This window comes from Bufo gargarizans, chromosome 1, assembly GCF_014858855.1.
Source record: "Bufo gargarizans isolate SCDJY-AF-19 chromosome 1, ASM1485885v1, whole genome shotgun sequence".
NCBI lineage: Eukaryota > Metazoa > Chordata > Amphibia > Anura > Bufonidae > Bufo > Bufo gargarizans.
In genome coordinates this window covers 473127657-473145586 of record NC_058080.1, presented here as the reverse complement: position 1 = coordinate 473145586, position 17930 = coordinate 473127657, and the positions used below count along the sequence as shown (strand labels likewise).

The 17930-nt window shown below is 39.5% G+C and overlaps 1 protein-coding gene across 1 annotated transcript in view; it reads right to left on the bottom strand.

Annotated features, from left to right (window-relative positions):
• Positions 1-17930, bottom strand: part of LOC122927916 (contactin-associated protein-like 4) — a 468829-nt gene that overhangs the window by 198642 nt on the left and 252257 nt on the right. Inside the window, exons 13-14 of the mRNA XM_044280254.1 lie at positions 13074-13193; positions 2525-2722 (exon numbers count right to left, since the gene is read on the bottom strand). Of these exons, the coding sequence (XP_044136189.1) occupies positions 2525-2722; positions 13074-13193 (318 nt within the window). The remainder of the gene's footprint in view (positions 1-2524; positions 2723-13073; positions 13194-17930) is intronic.

Here is a 17930-nt window from a genome sequence, read left to right as displayed (position 1 = left end):
TTTATTTATTTTTACAGCTTTCATCTGAGGGGTTCGGTCAAGTGACAATTTTTTGTTATGGATGTGGCGATACCTAATATGTATACTTTTTATTATATATTAGAATTTTACACAATAATAGCATTTTTGAAACAAAAAAATATGTTTTAATGTGTCCATGTTCTGAGAGCTATAGTTTTTTTTTTTTGAGAGATTTTCTTATGTAAGGGCTCATTTTTAGCGGGATAAGGTGACGGTTTTAGTGGTACCATTTTGTGGGACATACGCCTTTTTTATCACTTGGTGCTGCACTTTTTGTGATGCAAGGTGATAAAAATTGCTTGTTTTGACAGTTTTTTTTTTTTTTACGGTGTTTACGGTGTTCACCCGAGTGGTTAGGTCATGTGATATTTTTATAGAGCTGGTTGTTACGGATGCGGCAATGCCTAATATGTATACTTTTTTTTTTTTATTTCACTTTAACACAATAATAGCATTTTTGAAACCAAAAAAAATTATGTTTTAGTGTCTCCATGTTCTGAGAGCTATAGTTTTTTAATTTTTTAAGAGATTTTCTTATGTAGGGGCTCATTTTTAGCGGGATGAGGTGACGGTTTTAGTGGTACCATTTCGTGGGACATACACCTTTTGTATCACTTGGTGTTGCACTTTTTGTGATGTAAGGTGACAAAAATTGCTTGTTTTGACATGTTTTTTTTTATTATGGTGTTTACCCGAGGGGTTAGGTCATGTGATATTTTTATAGAACTGGTTGTTACGAATGCAGCAATACCTAATATGTATACTTTTATTTATTTATTTCACTTTAACACAATAATAGCATTTTTGAAACCCAAGAAAATTTGTTTTAGTGTCTCCATGTTCTGAGAGCTACAGTTTTTTAAATTTTTAAAATATTTTCTTATGTAGGGGCACATTTTTTGTGGGATGAGGTGACGGCTTTATTGGTACCATTTTGTGGGACATACGCCTTTTTGATCACTTGGTGTTGCACTTGGTGTTGCACCCCTTAACACTGACCCTTCCACAGTGCCCCTTCCCTTAAAATTGGACCTCCACAGCAGCCAACCCCCTTAATTTTGACCTTTACAGCAGCCTTCCCCTTTAACAGTGACTTTCACAGCATGCTACCCCCTTGACAGCACTGTGCTGTCTCAGTGTAAACTGCAGGGAGAAAGTCACCCTCCTTCCCAACCATGCAGCTGACAGAAGTTGATTTTTACCTTCATTTTTTTCAATATCCGTCAGCTCAGGAGTGGGAGGGGCGTGGTCTAACCAGATAAGGGGCATGGCTTAGCGGGGCCTGGGGGTGGGGCTTTACTTCTTTTGAGGGTGGACACATTGGGGCTGGGGGCGTGTCTGGGCTCCTTCCTGCAAGAGGGATGCACCTTTGGGCACCTTACGATTACATTTGCATACCAAATACATTTTCAGAGGATAAAAACATCTATTGCTGGAACAAAGGCACATCTTGAAATAAGGTACTAAGTGCTATTAGGCAATGGCTTTACTTCAATAGTAATTATCCTTGTGTCAGATTTACTTTAAAGCTCTCCTACAGCAATGAAGATAAATGGCTGGGTTGTTATGGAAACCTGGAGTAAAACTGTGTATGTGTAGGCTGGAGGACCTGTGAGCTTCTATTGGCTGATAATGGTCATGTGACCAAGCTTCTATTGGCTAATGCATTTTTTGGGAATATCTCAGGAACGGTATGTCCTAGAGAGCTGAAACTAGATCTAAAACCTTCCCGGACACCTGATGTACCTGCGTGCCAAATTTCATGATTGTAAATGCGACAGTGCGGATTCCTTTAGCGGACATGCACACACACACACATACACTCAGCTTTATATATTAGATATTAACTAGGGATGAGCGAATTGAATTCAGATGAAACATCCAAAGTCGATTTCAATAAACTTCGTTCTAATACTGTACTGAGCAGGAGCTCTGTACAGTATTAGAATGTATTGGCTCCGAGGAACCGAGCCAGAGTTCAGGAAATGTTTTTTTACAGTAGAAATTAATTTATGAAGTCATTGTGTGAAGTCTCGCGAGACCTCACAAAGCAATAACTTTGGCTCATCGGAGCCAATACATATATACTTTACATTATGCTTCTGCTCCTAACAGTATTAGAACAAAGTTTTATGCGAATCGACTTCGGATGTTTTATCCAAAGTCGATTCGCTCATCCCTAAAATAACATTCCATTTGACTTTGTGACCAGTTTTCAAGATTTAGGCATAACCTTTTACAATATTGTGACTTTATTAGATGACACATGCATTGCATATTTGAAAACACTGTCCCAGTGAGGAAAGTACCTAAATTAAAGTAACATACCCTTTTAAACGATTACAGCAAGGGCAATTTCAGTTAACACTTATATTTTCCTCCAGAGCAACTTGCACCAATAAAATAAGACTTTTTACTCATTGTACAATCAGCAATATTTCTGTATTACACATATTTTAAAGTGCATTAGGTTGTGGAAAACAATAGTCATGCTGCAACTTACTTTGCTTATGTTGAATGCGAGACCTTTTACAGTGGTAAGCAATTTCCTGTTTGCAGTGCTCAGAATTGTTTATTATAGCCTGGAGCTGCTCCATATCAGCAGAGTATTTGAAATGCATCACATGAGGGTTCTCCCAATTGGAACTCTTTACCTTATTCAGATCTGTATTGTTGTGATGTAATATACTTATTGCTGTATCTAATAAAATAAAGAAAAAGATAGGAAAAATAAAAGTAATCATAGTTATATAGTACATACTAAATAGAATATCATAAACTTCATAATAATGATGAAAACATTTTTACTGATGTAAATTGATTAATAATACGTGATAAGATTAACACCACACAATTCTTAAGTGAAAGGTACGGTAGTTTAAACAAGGCACTTTTGCTATTTACTTTTGACTTTAGTTTGTGGGACAGGAATTACGTAACTGGAGATGAGCAAATGAAACAAATGAAATTCATTTAGAATTTCCCATAAATTCATTTTTGAAACAAAGCCAAGCTCGATTCGCACAAACGTTTGAAAATTCTGTCATTTTACATATCACAGTAGTGAGCACAGCAAGGAAGGAAAAATGAAAACATGGCCCTGGTTCAATCGGGAGGAACCAAATACACATGTGCCTTAGGTACTATGATCCCAAACAAGTAAACTATGTCATTCTGAATATAGACAATTCTAAGGTAGGACCTCTCTGCCACACAAAGCAAAGAAAGAATCTTTAGACAACCAACCAATATAGTGAGTTCAGGGTCTTAGAGTGAAAAAAAATGGGATCTTAATAGATTGCTTTCATTAATTTATAGGTCTCACAGTAGGTTTTAACTAAGAAACATTGCTACATTCATTAACAATCCTGTGTTTGCCTGGCTGCATGTACTGTCTGTCAATTTTCTAAGCATCATAGTTGCAGTGGACATTGCTCAAATGCACATTTTTTCCTTAAAAGCTGCTGGAAAGTTTCTTCATATTTTATTTTTTTATTTACAAAGTTGAGGTCAGCATATATTTCTGTCCAATTGTGGATAAAAAAAAAAAAAAAGGTAGTGTTTGCTACAGACCACGTCCACTTTATGTATTTTATCATAGTTTAGTAAACCTTTACACACCTAAGCTTTGTCAAGCCTTTTTTATTCCTGGATCTCGGAATTCTCAGTAAAAGAAAACTACTGCAAAACTTTCTCATTTAATAATGTGTACCAAGCCAGACTAGTGGAATTATCCTGATCAGCATATATTTTTGTGTCAGACTGTGTCCAATTAAATTTTTTCCCATAGATAAACTGTTTCAAAGTTTTCTAATTTAATAATAAGTGATCCAAATCTGAATGGAAGTATATTGCAGTGTCACAATCAGAGTATATTATTCACATTTATTTATGTTTGAAAAGTGGCAAGGAGCCCATGGCCTAGCACAGTGTGAGAAAAGTAGTGTGTGTGTGTGTGTGTGTGGGGGGGGGGGGGGGTAATAGCTATGGTGATTCCATGCTTTACAGGGCCTGGAAAGCAGACCAGGGTAATGAGGAGGTGGTGACATCAAAGGAGCAGGGTGGTGGCAATAAAGAGCAGAGATAACATATAATCAAAACATCCAAAGAAACTGCAAGAGCCAGATCTGCCTCTATTGTGGTCAGCTCAAGAACAGGTGATGCCTCTGATACAATATGTGTCTGACCAGGAGGACCCTGTCCACCCCTCCCCCAATGAATCACCTCTCTCCCATCATTTCTGCCGGCACTATAGCTACAACATGTAGCAGAAGTCACATCAGCAGCAGCCAATACAATTTGCTGAACATGAGAGAACAGTTTTTTCAAGTGCCGCTGCAAACCTGAGCAAACAATTACAAACCGCTTGCACAACCAAAGTCAGTCATACCTGAACTGTTTCTTTTCTCTGTCAAATACCCTGTTCTGTGACCCCATAGATTTCTGGGAAGGCAGATTGCAACAGTGGACGGAAGTGGCCCAGTTTGCTATTGGTATACTATCCTGTCCAATCATTGTACAGAGATTCAATGTGGCTGGTGGCATCATTGCAAAAGTGGACAAAAGTGTCCTCCACAAATGTAGAAAACATTACATTTATGAAAATGAATCTGGCATGAATCTATGAGGGTTTTCAAGACACATCCAACTGATGCTGACTACCCCTACACAGCAGCACATCTCCTGCCTCCTGCCTTGTCTTTCGGTTCAATACTGTGCTTCTCCTGCTGCCACTACTACTGCTGTTGCTAGTATATACACAACCACACATCTATTGCCTTATCTGTTATGTTTCATATTGCATTGCTGCTGATCGGGAAAAAGGGAGAATTTTCAAACCAAAACATACTTCTGCCATAATTAAGGGATAATTTTTGGGCTGCATGTTAAAAACAAGCCATTGCTTCTTTACAAACTAGTGCGTATGTATAAACACTGGCGGGAATCTGCCTCCAGTAAGGAATATTTTTTGGACCACTGGCTCAGAACAAGTCATTGCATATTCTGATACTACTGTGTGTATAAACCCTAGCAAACATCTTCCTCAAAAAGGGATAATTTTGTACCTTTTAACATTTTAAAAATCCTAATTAATTCAACACTACAGTCCATTATTAAAAAGGTGGGCCTTGCTTCCACCTACAACCATGTTTTTACCTATAGCCATATGTCACTATCACTTTAAGATGTCTAATGATTGGTGTTAAAGAGCTTGAGAGATGCATAAAGTCCTAAGAGACCCCAGAATACATACTGTCATAAAGAACTTTTCAGGACAATCTGAGCACTTTCAATTTGGGTCAAAAATTTAAATTTAACCAAAAACAAATTTTAAAAAATTCAGTCATCTCTAGAAGTAACTATATGATGACTACCAATTAGCTCCCAGAAACATCTTGTTGTCACATTGGCACTCAAACAAACCTATTCCTTTAAACCCTTTAAGGACCCATGACGTAGATGTACATCATTTCTTTGCGGGACTTAAAGACCATGATGTACATGTACTTCATGAGGATCACGCGAGTGCAGGAGCTGTGCCCACCCGATCAGCGGCAGGGGTACCCGTGCTGCTGTGACGGGGACCCAATGGCATGGAAGGCAGCTCGATGCCTTTGGGTGGAGAGCCTGTGAGATCCAGCTGCCTTTGGGTGGAGAGCCTGTGAGATCCAGCCCCTGAATCTCACAGGCAGGAAGCTGTATGAGTATCATACACTGTATTATTCATACAGTCAATGCATTCTAATACAAAAGTATTGGAATACATTGTAAAGGGGATCAGAGCCCCAAAATTTGAAGTCCCAAAGTGGGACAAAAACAAAGTGAAAAAAAGTTGAAAAAATAAAGTTTCCCCCCCAAAAAAATTAAGTTTAAAGTAAAAAAATTTAAATAAAATGTCAATTTCCACAAATAAAGTGATTTTTTTTTTTAATTGTGAAAAAAAGTAGACGTATTAGGTATCGCAGCGTCTGTATTGACCGTCTCTATAAACATATCAAGTGACCTAACCCCTCAGATGAACACCGTAAAAAAATAAAACTGTGGAAACAGACAGCTGAAATCTCTGAGACAGCTTTCTGTATCCTTCCCCTAAACCATGATAGTGAACAATCTTTGTCTTTAGGTCATTTGAGAGTTGTTTTGAGACCCCCATGTTGCTACTCTTCAGAGAAAATTAAAAGAGGAGGGAAACTTACAATTGACCCCCTTAAATACTCTTTCTCATAATTGGATTCACCTGTGTATGTAGGTCAGGGGTCACTGAGCTTACCAAGCCAATTTGAGTTCCAATAATTAGTTCTAAAGGTTTTGGAATCAATAAAATGACAACAGTGCCCACATTTATGCACCTGCCTAATTTTGTTTAAACAATTATAGCACACTTTCTGTAAATCCAATAAACTTCATTTCACTTCTCAAATATCACTGTGTGTGTCTCCTATATGATATATTTCACTGACATTTTTTTATCGTAACAACCAACGATTTATACAGGAAAATCATGACGATTAACAAGGTTGCCCAAACTTTCGCATCCCACTGTATGCTTGTAGAAACAGTGACTAGTGACTGAGCTTCAACGCCACTATACAATAAAAAGTTCCTAATGGTGAATTAGGAGGAAAAAAAAGTCTGCAGCACAAACAGCTGAGGTTTGAAGCGAAATTCTCTACGAATCAACATGGAAGAGCAGCATAATATTATTATTTTTTCAATGTAAAGTTGTTTTTTATTAAGTTATTTTTTACTGGAATTGCACTCCATTTTAATTACAATAGATATTTGGCTTGATAGTTTGAGTGATATTACCAATGTCATTAAATTTACTGAATAGCATTTCAATACTGTTATTCTAGATAACCGTAGTACACATTTACTAGATCTACGTATAGTAATTAGATATTGACTGATTTAGTATGTACCTGAAAGAGGACCTGTGTAACCTCTCCTGACATTTCTGTTTTAGCACCTACTCCCCCCCCCCCCCTCCCACCAACTTGTAACATCTATCTGGACCTTCATCGAAAACTGTTAGTAATTAATTCATTACTTCAAGCAGGAATAATATAGGAATGACACAAGAATAGATGTTCAAGAATTGTTAGTACACTCAATTACAAAACAAATAATGCACCAGGAATTATTTGTTAAAATTGAATAAAATTTTATATGTTTGACTAGAATGATTATACGGTATATGTAACAGAGTACAATACAAGAGCTAAGGGATACGTTTATTAGCAAAAACTGTACAATTGAAATAAGACTCAATTAACTTGTTGGGCCATCTCTAGTCTGGATACAAGATGAGATATCGTTAGAAATGCAGTCATGGAGGCCTGCAGGTTCCGAATGATGTCTTGTTGCAAATTTGCCCATTAATGTTGCAATTGGGCCTGTAGATCCTGCATAGTCATAGGTTGCCAAAGCTGGCGTCCCAGCTGGTCTCATAAATGCTTGATTGGCAATAAATATGACCAGGCAGTCCAAGGAAATTTTGCAATCTGGTAGACACATTATTGGGAAACCCTTGCTGTGTATGGGTGTGTATGGGCTCAAAAATGTCAGCTAAAAGCCCTGCCATGGATTGAAGATATGTGATCATAGGATGTCCTGCACATATCGCTGAGCTGTTAGTGTCCCTTGTATCATGACTAGGAGTGACCAACTGTTGAATGTGATAGCTCCCCAGATCATCACACTACCAGTTGGGGTAGTGTCAATCCACAGAAAAGTTAGACTTGAAGCATTCACCAGGAGGCCTTCTTACTTGAATCTGAGTATCATGGGATCACAAAAAAACCTGGTTGTCCAGGTTTCTCATTCACGAGACCATTGCAAATGAAGGTGATGGTGGTTGGCTGTCATTGGGGCATGTCATGGACACTTCTACTAATTGCCTAGAAATAGTCCTAGCAGGGACAGGGGTGTGTAATGAAGGTGTCACCTGTGTCTGGTTGGTGGACAATGAAACTGTGGGAGCTGCTCATACTTGTTGGCTGATCAAATGATTCTCAGACTGAATCTGTGAATATCTGTACATACACTTACATATCTGCCTGAGACATAACTGCATGCCGAGTTTGCAGTAATCTGACCTTTCTATCTGGGTAAATTATATTTTTTTGTCAATAAGCGTACATGAGGAATGCAAATAGTTACTAAAACGGACATGTCAGGAGAGGTGACGGGTTCTCTTTAATGAAACAGCAATATTTTACCATAGTCTACAATTGCAGTGTAGTCAATAATAAGCGACAACACATACTTTTGACCTGACTAACCTGCAATTATTTTGCACATCTACCACATGGTGATTAAGTAAGAAAGATTTAATACTGAAATAATTTGTGGCGAAAATAAGGGGCTGTAGCTTGTAAATTATGTTCTCTGTGTACTTTAAACAAACATATGTTTCAGTCTCTAAAGTTAAATATTTAGTGGGACGATCAGCAACATTTTCTTATGATACTGCCACTGAGTAAGTGATGAAAATACATGCAGCTGTTCTTCAATTCTTATGGGTGACATAAAATGTACCTTGTGTCTTTTAATGTTGGAAGGTGGGTTAAGCAGTTAGTAAAATATTGACTTCACAATAATATATGCAGTTCTTTCGAATGTAAACATTAGTCACTAAATAACATCTCACATTTTGTTCTAAGAAAATTTCAAAGTCAAATGCAAAATAAGTCTAGAAAAACAGTCAAAATAAGTCCATTTACAGTATAAAGTTGATGAATACAAAATCATGAAAAATTATGACATTCTATGACATGTATTAGTAGAATACATAAAAAATCTGTTATTTATATCAATCAACAAGATCAAAGTGCTGTTCATAGCAACCAATCAGAGTCCACCTTTCATTTTTCACAGCTCCTTTTAGAAAATGAAAAGTGGAATCTGATTGGTTGCTATGGGCAACTAAGCAAGTTCTACTTTACACCAGTTTGATAAATCTTATCCTATGTGTTTAAACTGACACAGACCAGCCATATTTATTGCATTACCTGAGTTTTAATAAACATTGTTTACGGAACTAGGGTGTATTTGTGTATACTGTAAATCTTCAGATGAAAAATGTTCTTCCAATCACAGTCTAAGGCCCCATGCACACGGCCGTTGTTCACGGCCGTGTGCGGGCCGTTGAACCGCGGCCTGGATTCCTCCTGAGAGCAGGAGCGCACGGCGTCACTGGTTGCTATGACGCCGTGCGCTCCCTGCTGCCGCCGCAATACAGTGATACACTGGTATGATCTATACGGCCGTGTGCATGAACAACGGCCGTGTGCATGGGGCCTAAGGCCGAATGCACACGGCAGTGTTTCACGGCAGTGAGCGGTCCATGGTAACACGGCCTGGATTCCGTCTGCGAGCAGGAGCGCACGGCGTGACTGGTTGCTATGACGCCGTGTGCTTCATGCCGCCGCTGTACAACAGTAATACACTTGTATAGTGCATTACTGTAGTCCAGCGGCGGCATGAAGTGCAGGGCGTCATAGCAACCAATGACGACTTGCGCTCCTGCTCTCAACAGGATGCCAGACCGTGTTACCACGGACCGCTCACGGCCGCTGAACACGGCCGTGTGCATTCGGCCCAAACCTGTCAGAAATCCAGATTTTAATGGAACAATGGAACTGAGCCACAAAAAAAAGATGGACTTCATATTAAATTGTGTTAAAAAGAGGGCTTTTAAGACACATTCCTGTGCACTCTCTCTCGCTCTGGCACGAGAAGGCGCCATCTTTAAATTGTCGGCTTCCACCATACATGTATGGCGTAGGTCGCCAAGGGGTTAATGTGTGGCTATGAGAGTTTATTCTTGTTCTAAGCTTTTGACCAGTTTCACTGACATAGTAGGTAATTTGGCATATATAATCAAGAAGACCACATTTGTTGGTGCAAGTGAAGGTACCTGGGATGTATTGGGAATCTGTACCTTGTCAGTGGCAATTATGTATGGGCAGATCAAACATTTTGTCTGGTTGTACAGGAATATTATTGTTGATGAAGAGGACAGTGATCTAGTGGTCTGCCTATAGCACTGGGGGTCTGGAAATATTGATCTTTTTGTAATCTTGGATTTATTATCTGAACCACCCTCCTCAGAATCTCCAGATTTGGGTTGTAGGTGAATACTAGAGGTACGCAAGTTTTTTTTTTTATTTGTATCAGAGGAGATCACCTCTTGATAATCTGGTGGCTCTGGGAATTTGGTTTTCAACTGTATTTGGATAGTATCCCTAATGCAAATTGAAATAGATGATGGAGTTTTTTATGTGTTTGGGGTAAAAATATCCCATATGAGATCTGAGCAGTAGCTTAATGCTAAACTGAAGTGTTCATGGAGTTTTTTTTAGTAGTTCAGATTCAGTCCAGATGATTATGATATCATCAATTTAAGGATAGTAGGCCAAAGCTTTGATGGGGCAGAAGGATAGGACGTCACTTTCAAGCTTGGGCATAAACAAATTTGCATATTGTTGTGCCATTTTCCTTCCTAGTCTTCTGTAGGCATATGCTTTTACAAAATGAATAGTAGTTATTTATCATAAAGTCCTGGCAGGCTATTAATATATCATGGTGTGGAGTATTGGAATATAAAGATTTCACATCCATATTAGCCAGGATAGTTCCTTCTGGTAGGGGATCTATTTCAGACAGTTTATTTAGTAAGTCAGTTGTGTTCTGAAGGTAGCAAATAACATAGTAATGGTATAATGTGCATGGGTGAAAGCCATGGTTATTTCCAAAAGCTTGCAATTTTGTCATCATCCTTTCAGTTAGCCACTAAAAGGTGTCAACTGTCAACGACTAAGGAATATTATTTGTATATATTAGAGGTGAATGCTCACTTTTATCCATTATATCAATTTGATAAATATTTCATATTGTGATCCTCTACAATGGATTCATGCTGCATTTGGGCTTCATGGTTTGCACGTAATAGTTGCTTTAGTCTTGAATGTCTAATGTGCCCATTCCTTATATGTGACAGAGACTTTTTAGGTCTCCATGGGCTTCTGGGTCAAGTTATAAATGCAACATCTGCAATCTCTACAGTTATACCTCTGCTAATAAATAAGAAACCATTTTTAATATTAAAATCGGTAAGCCCTTCTCCACCTTTAGCTGTGGACTAGAGGACTGTCTCTCAATGCCTGTACAACTACATTGAAAAAAAACAGCAAATAGGAACAGCCTCAAAGGTTACAGTTAAATAATATTATGCATAGTGATGCTTCCAAAGGGAAGAAGAAAAAGAGACATTTTCTTACATTCAGTGTTTGCGTATTTCTAGTTTGTTTCTGCATTATTTAACAATTCCTAAACTCTAAAAATTGTTAACATTTTCTACTTCACTCGAATAATATATCTGTCTCTCATTATTGTGCTTGCCTACAGGTCCTTCTAAAAAAATTAGCATATTGTGATAAAGTTCATTATTTTCTGTAATGCACTGATAAACATTAGACTTTCATATATTTTAGATTCATTACACACAACTGAAGTAGTTCAAGCCTTTTATTGTTTTAATATTGATGATTTTGGCATACAGCTCATGAAAACCCAAAATTCCTATCTAATAAAATGTGCATATCATGAAAAGGTTCTCTAAACGAGCTATTAACCTAATCATCTGAATCAACTAATTAACTCTAAACACCTGCAAAAGATTCCTGAGGCTTTTAAAAACTCCCAGCCTGGTTCATTACTCAAAACCGCAATCATGGGTAAGACTGCCGACCTGACTGCTGTCCAGAAGGCCATCATTGACACCCTCAAGCAAGAGGGTAAGACACAGAAAGAAATTTCTGAACGAATAGGCTGTTCCCAGAGTGCTGTATCAAGGCACCTCAGTGGGAAGTCTGTGGGAAGGAAAAAGTGTGGCAGAAAATGCTGCACAACGAGAAGAGGTGACCGGACCCTGAGGAAGATTGTGGAGAAGGACCGATTCCAGACCTTGGGGGACCTGCGGAAGCAGTGGACTGAGTCTGGAGTAGAAACATCCAGAGCCACCGTGTACAGGCGTGTGCAGGAAATGGGCTACAGGTGCCGCATTCCCCAGGTCAAGCCACTTTTGAACCAGAAACAGCGGCAGAAGCGCCTGACCTGGGCTACAGAGAAGCAGCACTGGACTGTTGCTCAGTGGTCCAAAGTACTTTTTTCGGATGAAAGCAAATTTTGCATGTCATTCGGAAATCAAGGTGCCAGAGTCTGGAGGAAGACTGGGGAGAGGGAAATGCCAAAATGCCTGAAGTCCAGTGTCAAGTACCTACAGTCAGTGATCGTCTGGGGTGCCATGTCAGCTGCTGGTGTTGGTCCACTGTGTTTTATCAAGGGCAGGGTCAATGCAGCTAGCTATCAGGAGATTTTGGAGCACTTCATGCTTCCATCTGCTGAAAAGCTTTATGGAGATAAAGATTTCATTTTTCAGCACGACCTAGCACCTGCTCACAGTGCCAAAACCACTGGTAAATGGTTTACTGACCATGGTATTACTGTGCTCAATTGGCCTGCCAACTCTCCTGACCTGAACCCCGTAGAGAATCTGTGGGATATTGGGAAGAGAAAGTTGAGAGACGCAAGACCCAACACTCTGGATGAGCTTAAGGCCGCTATCGAAGCATCCTGGGCCTCCATAACACCTCAGCAGTGCCACAGGCTGATTGCCTCCATGCCACGCCGCATTGAAGCAGTCATTTCTGCAAAAGGATTCCCGACCAAGTATTGAGTGCATAACTGAACATAATTATTTGAAGGTTGACTTTTTTGTATTAAAAACACTTTTCTTTTACTGGTCGGATGAAATATGCTAATTTTTTTAGATAGGAATTTTGGGTTTTCATGAGCTGTATGCCAAAATCATCAATATTAAAACAATAAAAGGCTTGAACTACTTCAGTTGTGTGTAATGAATCTAAAATATATGAAAGTCTAATGTTTATCAGTACATTACAGAAAATAATGAACTTTATCACAATATGCAATTTTTTTTAGAAGGACCTGTATATACACCACACATAGATCACTACACAGATTACCTGTCATATTACAGTAAACCAGAAATGGTTCAAGAGACCCGCTCCCATCAGAATCAATGTAGAAGAATCCAGATGCGTTTCCTTTATATTTATATGCTTCACATGACTGTTCATATTTAGCTGAAAAACAAAATAATGTATTTTCAATCCATTACACAATACAAAAATTAATCTAAAAAAAGGCCAGGTGTAAAAATAGTGCCTGGTCTTGTCAATAAAAAAGGATATGGAGAAGTTAGCAGATGAAGCAAGAGAAGTAAGGGTGCACAAAGTGGCTTGGGCAATTAAGTGCTAATGTGAATATGCATTTCCCCAGAATAAAGCAACAGTTAGTTAACTGAAAGTGATCATTACATTTAGCTGAGTTAAAGGGGCTATCCAGTCTCTACAACAGCCCCCCCTTGTGCCGGTCCTCTCCATGGGAATATGCTTTCGACACTCCCTGCTCCTGGTCCCTGCACCGCTGCTGCTGCTTCTCCATGTACACGGATGAAAACATCCGGTGTCAGTGGGGGGAACAGCCAATGGCAGTTGGGGTCAGGGACGAGCCTCCCTAGCGTCACCCACAATGCTAGGGAGGCTCCTCCCTGTCCCCACCTGCCACTGGCTGCTCCACCCAACATTGGATGTTTTCATCTGTGCATATGGAGAAGCAGCAGCGGTGGTGCGGGGACCATGAGCGGTGGAGGGAACGGGGAGTGTGGTAAGTATATTCCCACGGAGGGTACCGGCACATGGGGGGCTGTTGTAGAAACTGGATAACCCCTTTAACTCTACAATGCACTGTACCTCGTTTAACTGGCATTTCTTTGTGACAAACTCCTTAAGGAGTCAAGAACTCAGGTGAAAGGCAGTAGAAATATAATTTTTCTTAAACAAATTGAGTTTCCAATCTTCAATTACATTTCTATTTCATTATTTGTAGAATCAGAAAACAACATAAAATCATATAAAAGTACTCTGTGAGATCTGACTGCACTTAAATGTAATATTCTTAAAGAGGTTTTCCCACAAATATTTTAATCACCCATTCACAAGACCCTGCAATTACTAGAAACAGCAAGAATGGCACGATGCTAGTGCAAGCACTCCTGCCTTCTCAAACAGATGATCAGCAGGGGTCCCAGGGTCGAAACCCTAACAATCAGACGCCGATGACCTATCCAAAGGTTAGACCATCATTAAAATAAAAAAAGGCAGAGAACCCCTTTTGGAATTCAAAATAATAAAAAAAAGTCCAACTACCACTGGAGACTGAACTTCTCTTTCTACTCCAGATGGAGGCAGTGCCTCTTTGTCTTTTGAGGGGAGTTTACATGGAATAGCTTTTCACCATATATTTTTGTAAATTGGATGTTTAAAAAGGGTTTGTAATAGTTGAATCAGGTACAGTGGTCTCTCAAGATACAATATTAATTGGTTCCAGGACGTCTATTGTATGTTGAAACCATTGAAAGTTGAGTAATCGGTTCCAAAGCCCCAAAATGTCACCCAAGATAAGAGAAAATAAAGATATAAGAAAAATAAGCAGATAACTAAGACAGATAAAACAAGTCCTTACATATAACAGTCAGGAATAGCTGATAACTAGCAACTAATAAGGCTATTTTACCTGAGAAGTGGCCTGGATTGGTTGGATCTGAGGCTGAGACATTGTATGTTGAGTCTGGTTTCAACTTACGATGGGTCAGAACAGACCATTGTATGGTGAACATTTTGTATCCTGAGGCCATTGTATCTTGAGGGATCACTGTATTTGCTGAGCAGGTGAGGTATATCTCTTCAAAATGCCCATGAATTTAACTTTATTTAACAGCTTTAGTGCTCAAGCAACTGACTTTCCCAAGAGCAGAAAGAGTGTCAACCAGTTTATTGTGAGCTAATAAATTACCCAATTTTTCCACAAATATGCTATGCACACATCCAGGTTATCAATAATATTGCAATTGGCAGGCAATTTTATTTAAGACCTACATAGAGATAGCAGCATATCTTTAAGGGTATTGGTAGCATGAGGTCCATTTGGTCATTGTGGACCTGACTATATCCCTTCTCTGGTGAACTATACCTTACTTAGTAGTGACAAGCCTCTTTCCTTTAGGAGAGATTTCTGAGGAAGGTTCTAACTAGAGTTTCTGGTTGAGCTCCCAACCTTTGGAGAGGTAAAGATAGTGGATCCACATCAGCATAAGGAGGACCATCCTGAGAAACAGCTATTGGGGAACTAGAGTGGGAGTTGCTATGGTATGTCTCAGTATCCTATCTGTTTGTGCGTAAGCTCAAATGGAAGAAATTCTTTGCTACGCACAACAGACCTTAATGTGCCGAATTTGGCATTGAAGAAGGAGATCTGGTGGATGTCCAAATACTAGCTGATCTATGGGAGGAGGGAAATAAGACCTTGGGAGAGGGACCATTTCACTGATCAGCTGAGATATCTAGAGGTTCTGGAGGAGAAATTTGACACATGCAGAAATGGAGGGAGACTGATTCATCAATCATAATAAAACCCTCCGACAAATGTGGTCATCATGGACCATGCGCAATATGAAGAAATGCGCCTCAAAATTCTAGATGTCTATCGCAAGGAGTGAGATTCTTAATAAGGCACTTGAATCTAAAATGATTAGTAAGACGGAGATGGCATTTCTGTTACCCTTGCACCCGTGCTTTTATGGTCTACCTAAGATCCATAAATGTCTTGATCCACTTAAAGGGAGGCAGATCATCTCAGGGACAAACAGTATCGCTCATCATATCAGTATTTATGTGCACCAAGTCCTTAGACCTTTTGTTACCTCCTTACTAGTGATGGACAAACATCTGCCGGGACGGTTCGCAAACGCGATCAAATGTTCGCGAACCGCAAGTTCACAGCGGGTCCCATTTATTTTAATGGCAGGCGAACCGGAAAAACCTTCAGCTCATATTTGCAGCCAGGAAATTATTACTATAAGTGCACAAATAGTCCCACAAAATGGACAGTGACATACCAGATGTATTATTCGAATTTGCAATCTCCATTCATTATTTTTTTAAATGTCAAATATCGGCAATATAATTTTCGTGTACGCGCATATGCACACCAGTTATAATTATTTCTGTGTGTAGCAGAGGAAACATAGAAAAACAGCAAACAAATGCTGCAGTACCCAAATGCACTATATAGAAAGTATATTATTGGTATATAACACCCGCTTCTATCATTTTTTGGGGGGGAGGCGACTGGTATATCACATCAGTTATAATGATTTATTCCAATAACGTTTGTTACTGTGTGTAGCAGAGGGAACGCAGCAAAACCACAAACAAATGCTGCTGTACCCAAATGCACTATATAGAAAGTATATTATTGGTATATAACACCCGCTTATATCAGTTTTTTGGGGGGGCGACTGGTATATCATACCAGTTATAATTATTTTTCTAATTGCGTTTGTCACTCTGTGTAGCTGCAGTATCGCTGCAGAACTGCTCACCACTACTCTACAATACAAATCCACTATAATATGCTTTTTATGTTAGAAAGTATATTATAAGTGTATTACATCCCTCTGTACTGCACACCTATCAATAGTACACCTATACCAGTCCTTAAACTGACTTTTGTGGAAGTATTTGATGGAGTTTTTGTCCCTAACAGTCTGTCCCTGCTCCACACAGCAACCTTTCCCTACACTGACAAAAGACTGAATGTAAAATGGCGGCCAGATCGGGTCTATTTATAAGGTAGGGGGTATGTCCATGTGCTGAAATGTCTCAATTGGCTGTCCTGTTGGATGTGTCATGGGTCAAAGTTCTTCACAATGTAAAAGAATATGGCGGGTGCGAATATCGCCATATGTTCGCATGTTTGGCGAATCGCGAACAAGCAAAGTTCGCTGCGAACCGACCGTCGGGCGAACCGCAAGGCCATCACTACTCCTTCCCCTCTTATGTCAGGGATTCCATGGAGGTCATAAAAAATGGGTGGCCTCCATGTGGAACAAGACATTATATTAGCAAGAATTGACGTAGAGGCGCTATACAGCTCCATCCCACATGGGAGGGGCTGTGAGACAGTGGCCTCCTTTTTAATGCACCAAGCAACTATGCAACAAGATTGTGCTCCAGCTATTAAGATTTATTCTGAAGCACAATACCTTTCTTTTTAACAACAAAATGTATTTAAAAAAAGGGGTGTGGCCATGGGGAGTCCATGCAACCCCACTTATGCCAACCTATATCTGGGGGATGGGAACAGGAAGTGATTTTTAGTGATACCATGAAAGACTGGTCATCATTAATTGTGCTTTGGCTAAGGTACATTGATGATGTACTCATCTTTTGGACAGGCGATGCAGGATCCTTTGCCTCTCTTGTATCATATGTACAGCGCTATGGAATGAATGGCGCTTTAATAATAAATAATAATAATAAGTGTCCTCAACACAAATGATTGGGGCCTCTTATTTACTTTTGAGGTCCATTCATTAATGTTTACCTTTTTTGGACCTCATGATTTATAAGGGAGTTGATGGCATTATTGGGACTCGATTGTTCCATAAAAAGACAGCTTCCAATAATCTATAGGGCTGGAATAGTCATCACCCCATGGCCCTTAAGCTGGGAATACCGAAGGGACAATATCTGAGGCTGCGGAGTAACTGTTCCGCCATGGAGGATTTCAGCCTAGCAGCAACTGATCTCAAGCAAAGGTTTCAGTGCCGTGGGTATCCCATCCCAGTTTTAAACCAGGTACCAACATTCTTTAAGCTGCAAAAAGGGGTCATTACTCAATCCATGACCCTGCAGAGAGGGGGCTGAATCCATTCGCATCATTGCAAACTTTAATGATGCACATGGCCCAGTCAGGGA